Source organism: Oratosquilla oratoria, chromosome 30 (genome assembly GCF_046742065.1).
Source record: "Oratosquilla oratoria isolate Oo_2021 chromosome 30, ASM4674206v1, whole genome shotgun sequence".
NCBI classification, from domain to species: Eukaryota; Metazoa; Arthropoda; class Malacostraca; order Stomatopoda; family Squillidae; genus Oratosquilla; species Oratosquilla oratoria.
Genome location: NC_134806.1, coordinates 23,431,979 through 23,439,478, shown reverse-complemented (window position 1 = coordinate 23,439,478; position 7,500 = coordinate 23,431,979). Strand labels below are relative to the sequence as shown.

Here is a 7,500-nt window from a genome sequence, read left to right as displayed (position 1 = left end):
ATAGCAACATTACCTGTGATTTTTTAACGCAAAGAATGACATGTTATATGAAATGCAATTCAAAGGAAGATAATCTTTACAATTCACATTCAGACAGATCAAAACAGTGTGATATACTTCATCAAGAGGCTTCTTCACAATAACTTTCAGATCAAACCACTGTGATGTGCTTCTTTGAGAGGCTTCCTCATAATGGTTTGCGAATCAAATTATTGTATATATTCTACCAAGAGATTTTCTTCACAATCATTTACATATCAAATCACTGTGACATACCTTACTAAGAGGCCTATTCACAATTATTTGCAGATCAAACAATTGTGACGTACTTCATCAAAAGATTTCTCCACTCATTTACTATGAACATTGGCAGCCACGGCATCTACTTTATAAGGAGTGCAGGTGGTTTCATGTAAACACCGACATTTGGAATCGTGCCGCGACTTTGAGCTTTATAGTTCTGCAGTTGTTCCTGTGTCTACGCCCCTGTCTTCTGCCTGGTAGGGTCGTCGTTCCCCATGTGTGTGGTGCGTGACCTCACCACTTAATACAGTGTGTGATCATATATGCATGTTTTTCTATTCAAGGAGAATAATATCCCTCTTCAACTGTGATATGATTTTTTTCCAACAAAAGTGGCACATAACCCCTGTGTCTTGGAAGAGCAACCTCCCCAGTTCATTAGGCAAAAGGGATATTATTCATCTTAACAATATTCCGATCCTATATCTCCAATAACATGCAGTCCTCCAATATTCATCATAATCAATAGTTTCAAACAACATATTACCAGACAAGCAATTTTATTTTTATGCGCAATTAGTCACTAGTACGTTGTTCAAAATGAACACACCTGGCCTTTTCCGTTTTCAGGAGGCAACCTATACTACTCTCATAGCTTGCGAGAACAGTAGTTACAGCTCCCAGCGGTGAAGGAAATCGGAACCATTTTTTTTTTCTGAGCTTGAATACACATAAATATGAATGGGGTTCCTTCTTTCACCGAGGGCTTTTGGAGGTTGCAAAAATAAATAGATAAATAAATAAATGGCCTCCCTTCAACCGGATGGTTATCCAGTAACGAGTTTCTGCGTCTCAAGGCAGTTAAGCACTGACGCAATTGACACAAGGCAGAGTTTATAACGACACAGATTATGGCGACACACAGGAACCAAGTCCTCTGCTCAAGACTCTTCCTACCGAAAGCCACACCTGTTCCGGATCAGAAAGGCGTGAGGATGTGACTGGGCTCACACTGAACTCTCCTGATGACTGGAAACAAGAAAGGCGCCCACGCCCTGGCTCCCTTGACCGCGACGCAGCGTCGTATAAGGGTTGGCTTTGAGGGCGGCATGTGACTCGAGGGGCTGCTGCTGTGGGTGTCCATGAGGTGACATGACACCAACTGAACTGAGTTCATGGAGGGAGGTAGACATGGAGGGGTATGGGTGCTGCTGAGGACATCCAGTTCCAACCACAAGCTGGCCAGGACCTCCCCGTAGGTTCTGGAATTGATCAGCTGCTGGGTGCTGAGGCGCACCGTGGCGCACCATGAGGTTGCCGTCGTCAACTACGGATCTCCTGTTAAAACTGGAAGTTGAAGGATCTTGTTCGAGGGGGAAATGTGGATTATACATTCCTGCCGAAGTGCCCAGGTCCTCCTGAATCCCCCGGGGTAGGTCAAGTGCCATGGCAGAGTAAAGCATTGGATCGTCTCGGCGGCGTAGAGTTCCGGGCGTCATAGCTCTGCGGCAAACATTGACTTCGACGTATTCACCATCAGGAACCTGATCAAGAAATAGAAGAAAAGCTTAGGTTAATTCTTCTCAGTCAAGTATGTAGTTCGATGATTTATTTTTGCTTAACCCAAAGAATAAAACAATTTCTAAAGAAACCTCTTGCCCTGAGGGTAGAAAATCTTAATGAACTAATACTAGATTTGATTAACAGGATTGAAAGAAGTATATATTATTGGTCTGATGAAGAGAGCAATAGCAGCGAAAATATTTATATAAATATGGATAACTACTATATTAGTAATAGTAACACTAGTAATGACAATAACAATTATCCCAAACCATCCATTAACACCACAACCTTCACCACCACCAATACTACTACTATTACTACTACTATTACCACTACTACCACTAATAAAACTACTACTACTACGAGTACTACTACTACTACTACTACTACTACTACTACTACTACTACTACTACTACTACTACTACTACTACTACTACTACTACTATTTTTTTCGGTATTCGACCTCCATCCTTGTGGAACTGTGTGGTGGAAGCAGCAGGATCTGTCTCCCACAGACACAGTTCATTGGCCCCTCTCCCACCAATGACTATAGTCGACGACTCTTTTATTTATCTATTCAATTTTTAATAATGCCTAATACAAAAGTTCATTTATCCTACTGTCAACCACCGTCTGCTCAAAATCTAGGTTTTATATATGTGCTGATTTGGGCGGTGGGGACCTGGTATCTCTCAGGCATAGGAGGGCTGCTCTTAGGAGTGAGAATGACAGTCTACATCTCATCCATGAACCAATGCTGCTTTTTGGTTGTTGTTTCTTTTCAGCCATCACCTCTGCCAGCCGAGCGAAGAATGCCTTTGCTCTAGGACCCATCCCACCTGAAGTATAGGCTCTTCGTACATCCTGATCTCCTCATAATCGTTCCGGGAGTGGGATGCCTCAATAGTTAGGTTGTTGTAACAGGGGGCCATCAGATCATATATTCGCATGTCAAAGAAAGCCAATTGTCCCCGTATCCAGAAACCTCTTGTGCTGACATCCACTCTTGCTTCATCTGATGTGTTGGACGTGCGGTATCTGAAGTTCTCCCCTCCTAGTGGGAGTAATGTTGGTTCGATAGTCACATCCTTGCACACCTCCTCATGCATTTGGGCAGTAAGATCTCTTACCTCATCATGTCGCATGTAAATGAATCCACCCTCGTTGCATATCATTGCATGGTCTGGAGTAAACTGTACACCACAGGAGCATCTGTTAGGCAGCCCTCCCGATGGCCATTCATACCTCAGGGCAATGGCATCCGTGAATTCTCTTTTGTTTAAGGTGAATCCCTTTGCCCTGATTGATAGTGCTGTCAGCCAATTGGACGTCCCAACTTCCTGCGCCATTGTTATCTTTCTTTTTATACAATTCGATAGCCGAGCCAGAAGTGTTTGAAGTTCCTCCTTCTGCCTCTCCTCCCTTCTCTTTGAAATATTTCTTCTAACTTTTCTGATATCCTCCATGTTAGTCTCCTTCCGTTGATCTTGTGACACGATGTTGTTTGTCAAGGAGGACATGAGTTTCATGGAGTTTTGGTGTTCTATGTCGGCAAGGTTTAGCGGCTTGGAGATGCCTAGCCCTCCCATTCTAGGTGGAAGTTGAATGAGTTTTCTTTCCTCTTCGTTTATTGTCCGTCCGTTGGTGATGGCAGGTATTAGCTCGTTTCTGACGGCTTCTTTAAGGGGTTTTAGTAGGTCGGTGACGTTCGGTAACGTTCGGTACCGTCCTTAATATGTAGTTACACTTATGTTTGACACCATATATGAATGAGGCATATGCCGCCTGCGGTTCGGTCTTTGCAAAGTTGGCTAGAGGCCTAACTTCCGCCACCCATTCGTTAACTTTCTTTTCAACATATTGCTTTTTAAAGGATTCTGAGCCGATAACTGCACCGAGATGTCTTTCCCCCTCTTTTGTTACCTTCACTTCACTTTTCTCAAAGAGGATTTTGGCATTGTCAAAGTACTCTGGCTTTACTATGAGGACAGACTTCTTTGCATTCGGAATGTAACCCAAGCCCGGGCCGTGTGTCAACACCAGATCCCACCACTTTTTTAAGTCAGCTACTTTTACTGCCCCCGTGAGATCATCTACATATGCTACCTGTTTGACCCTAGTGTCCTCATATTGCATCTTCTGCTGCAGGTGCATAAGACCGAGCGCGTACATTCCCATGGCCACCGGGTCTCCCTGAGTGGTGCCTTCCGCGGATTTGATGATCTTCACTCTTTTTTTTTCTTTTTTTCCTCAACCCTGTTGGTTACAAATAGGTTTCCAGGTTCTCTGTATGTGTTCTCCACATACCTGGCCAATACTGGGCATTTAATTTTGATGTTGTGTATAGTAACCTCTCTATATAAGCTGTTGAACGCGTTTGATGCATCAACTAATAGGACTGCTTCGCAGTCTGGTTCTTCGAATATCTTTCTCATGGCGTGGACTGCTGCCTCTACACCCGCCTGTTGCCCCACGCACACCTGCAGGTTGCCAGCCGCTTCTCTCACCTCGTCCTTCGCGACTTCCATGATGGCATTTCCTATTATTATTCTCAACACCTCGCCTATACCAATCGGACGACAGCCAGGTTTCTTATCCAGCGGGATAAGTCTGTACGCTGTGTATGCCTCCAGGTGTTGACAGTCCTCAGTCGCTAGTTTCTTCGCCAAACCAGCGATGGCCTCTTGCAGTCCCCCCGCTGACGTTCCAAATAGGCTGGTGCTAAGGAGACATTTCCATCCAGACGCATCTAAGCCCGATGGTCCCGCCACTCTCTGGGTGTGTAGAGCAAGGTTCCAGATCCTTTCTCTTGTGATGCTGTCAAAGACTACCTCTTGGGGAAGGAGGTGGTCTCCACTGAATTTAGAGTCCAGGTTTGCTGGTCTTGCTTTTGGGTGTTTTTCTTTCAGGATCTTTAGCGTTTCCTCGTTTGGGGGTAGAACTCCAGGATCTTCATTCTCCTCTGCGAGCGACCTCATGGCAACCGCAACCTTTCCCTGCCTCATCTTTTCTGCAAAATTTTTGTCTTTGTCTTTTGGACTTTTCTTTCTGTTTATGCCCTTGTTGAGTCTAATTTGGATGGTCTCTGCTTCCATCAATAGTTGCTCCACTTCTCCCTTTTCCCACTTTTTCATCCTCCATTGCAATGCCTGGACATTCTCAGAGTGCTTAGATTTTCTGTGGGTCCTCTGACATGTAAGGTGTGGAAGGATAGCTAGCGTTTTGAATACCACCGGGGCGTAGGGAGATGAATTTATATATGCTCTTAATAGATGGGTCATTTCCTCTATTAGGCCTTTGGATGCATTGCATTTAGGCGCGGTGAAGAAGTTTCCTGGAGAAAAGGGATGTATCTTGTTGTAGGCGTCGTCTAGCCACTCCTTAACTTTGGGATGCTGCCATGTCTGCCAGAACCTGCCCTCCTCTCTACCATCCTGCTGCTCTTGATGACGTGGGCTTTTGTCCTCCGGTCTCAAGTTCGTGGGATCACTTCCCTCTTCTACGTCTCTCTCACTCACAAGACCATTACCCACGTTCATTTCTATCGCATCGCTGCCATCCTCCACATTCTCCACATCTCCCAATTGATCACTCTCCGCCTTCGGCGGTTGTTTCTTCCCTTGATTTCTGCATTCCCCTCCCCTTCTGCAATTTGTGCATTTCCTTCCAATTTTGACGCAAGCGTATTGCCTGCAATTTTGCTGTGCAGATATACAAACGCAGCATGTTTTGCGACCATCTTGGGTGGGACTCCTAGTCCTTGGGTGACTTAGATGGACAATGCTAGACTCCCCAGCCCTCACCTGTGCCAGCCCCAGGGCACAGCCTCTGTGGTGATTTAATCACTTCAAACTGACATTCTCTGTTCGTCCACTGGCTTGCCAGTATCCAATTCTCATATGATAGATCCCAATTTCCCCTCATGTTTGTCTGAGAGAACACGTGGAGTTCTGAGAGAGAGCGTGGGATCAATATATAGACACACATACACACACATACACACACACACACACACACACACACACACACACACACACACACACACACACGCACGCACACACACACACAAACACACACACACACACACACACACACACACACACACACACACACACACACATATATATATATATACATATATATATATGTATACATATATATACATATATATATATATATATACATATATACATACATACATACATACATACATACATACATACATACATACATACATACATACATACATACATATACCAAGGCTTTTTCCCCATTACAAGGGAGGTAGCCAAAAAGGGAAAGGCATAAAATCATTTCCACCCATTCCATTCCTGAATACACTCCACACTTCTCCACCCTCCATCTTATCTGAGCACCTCATGGATGACGGGTCATCCCTGCACCTTGTCCACTGCCCTGGGTCAGAAGCAGTGTCGCAAGACACAGCACATCCACAGCAAGGCCGCTTCATTAAATTGGCGACCCCCCCTCTCCGTCCCCCCATTGCATAAAAGGAGAGGACGGGGAGAAATCCCTTCGGGCTGCGTCAAATTTTGCTCACACATACTACATCCCCCCCATCCCCCCGCCCATTCCACCTCATGCATCACAACATCATCCATATACAACCATTTTCCATTCACCCCTGTCTTCTGTCCTCTCCCGTCCTTCCTCAACAGACATTCCCCTCTTCCCCAAAGCCCCCTTTACCCCATCCATCCACCTCGTCCTAGGACGTCCCCTCATGTTCACTCTCTCCACATCTGCCTTCCATGCCTCTTTTACTAGTCTTTCTTCACTCATTCTTTCCATGTGTCCAAACCATCCTAAAATTCTTTCACCAACCCTATCTCCCAGCTCCTTTTCCACCCCTGTTCTCCTCCTCACCTCCTCATTTCTCACTCTATCTAGCCTAGTAACCCCCATCATACTTCTCAGACACCTCATCTCAAACACATATACATACATATATACACATACATACACACACGCATATACATATATACACATACATACACACACACATATACATATATACACATGCATACACACACACACATATACATATATACACATACATACACACACACACACATATATACATATATAAATCACTTGGAAAAGAGGGGTGGGAGAGGTAGGAGTGCCCGCGAATGCAATTGCGCATATATAATGCGAGGGGCAGCTATGAAAAGAAAGCCAGGGCGTGAGATTCGATGGTAGTTACGTATGATGGATATAGATTCAGGGGAAGCAGGAGGAGAGAAGCGCTAAGGGAAGTGAAGCGACAGGAAGGAGGGGGAGGATGGGGAGGACAGGAGAGGGAGATGGGAGAGGGGGATCAGGAGGAGAATAGAAGGAGGTGGGTAATAGGAGGGAATGAGAGAGTAAGGGGAGTAGGAGGAGGTGGGTAATAGGAGGGGATGAGAAAGTAAGAGGCAGCGTGAAGGAGGGAGAAAGGGAGACATACATAGATAAATAGATAGAGAGAAAGAGAGAGAAAGAGAGAGAGAGTGTCAAAGACAGAGAGATAGAGTGAGAGGATTTTGAGGGAGAAACAGAAAGGATGATAGAAGTAGATGAAGAGAAAGAGGAGGCGAGAGAAGGAGAAAGAGGGTGGGAGAGGGAGACATATGGATGAAGAAAGAGAGATAGAGATAGACAGATAGATAGATAGGTAGATAGATAGA

At 45.0% G+C, this 7,500-nt stretch overlaps 1 protein-coding gene across 1 annotated transcript in view; it reads right to left on the bottom strand.

Moving 5' to 3' along the window:
* LOC143041048 (nephrin-like) overlaps positions 1–7,500 on the bottom strand; it is a 570,810-nt gene that overhangs the window by 268 nt on the left and 563,042 nt on the right. The window contains exon 13 of the mRNA XM_076212666.1: positions 1–1,787. This exon is cut by the window's left edge and continues 268 nt beyond it. Coding sequence (XP_076068781.1) covers positions 1,251–1,787 — 537 coding nt within the window. The 3' untranslated portion in view covers positions 1–1,250. The remainder of the gene's footprint in view (positions 1,788–7,500) is intronic.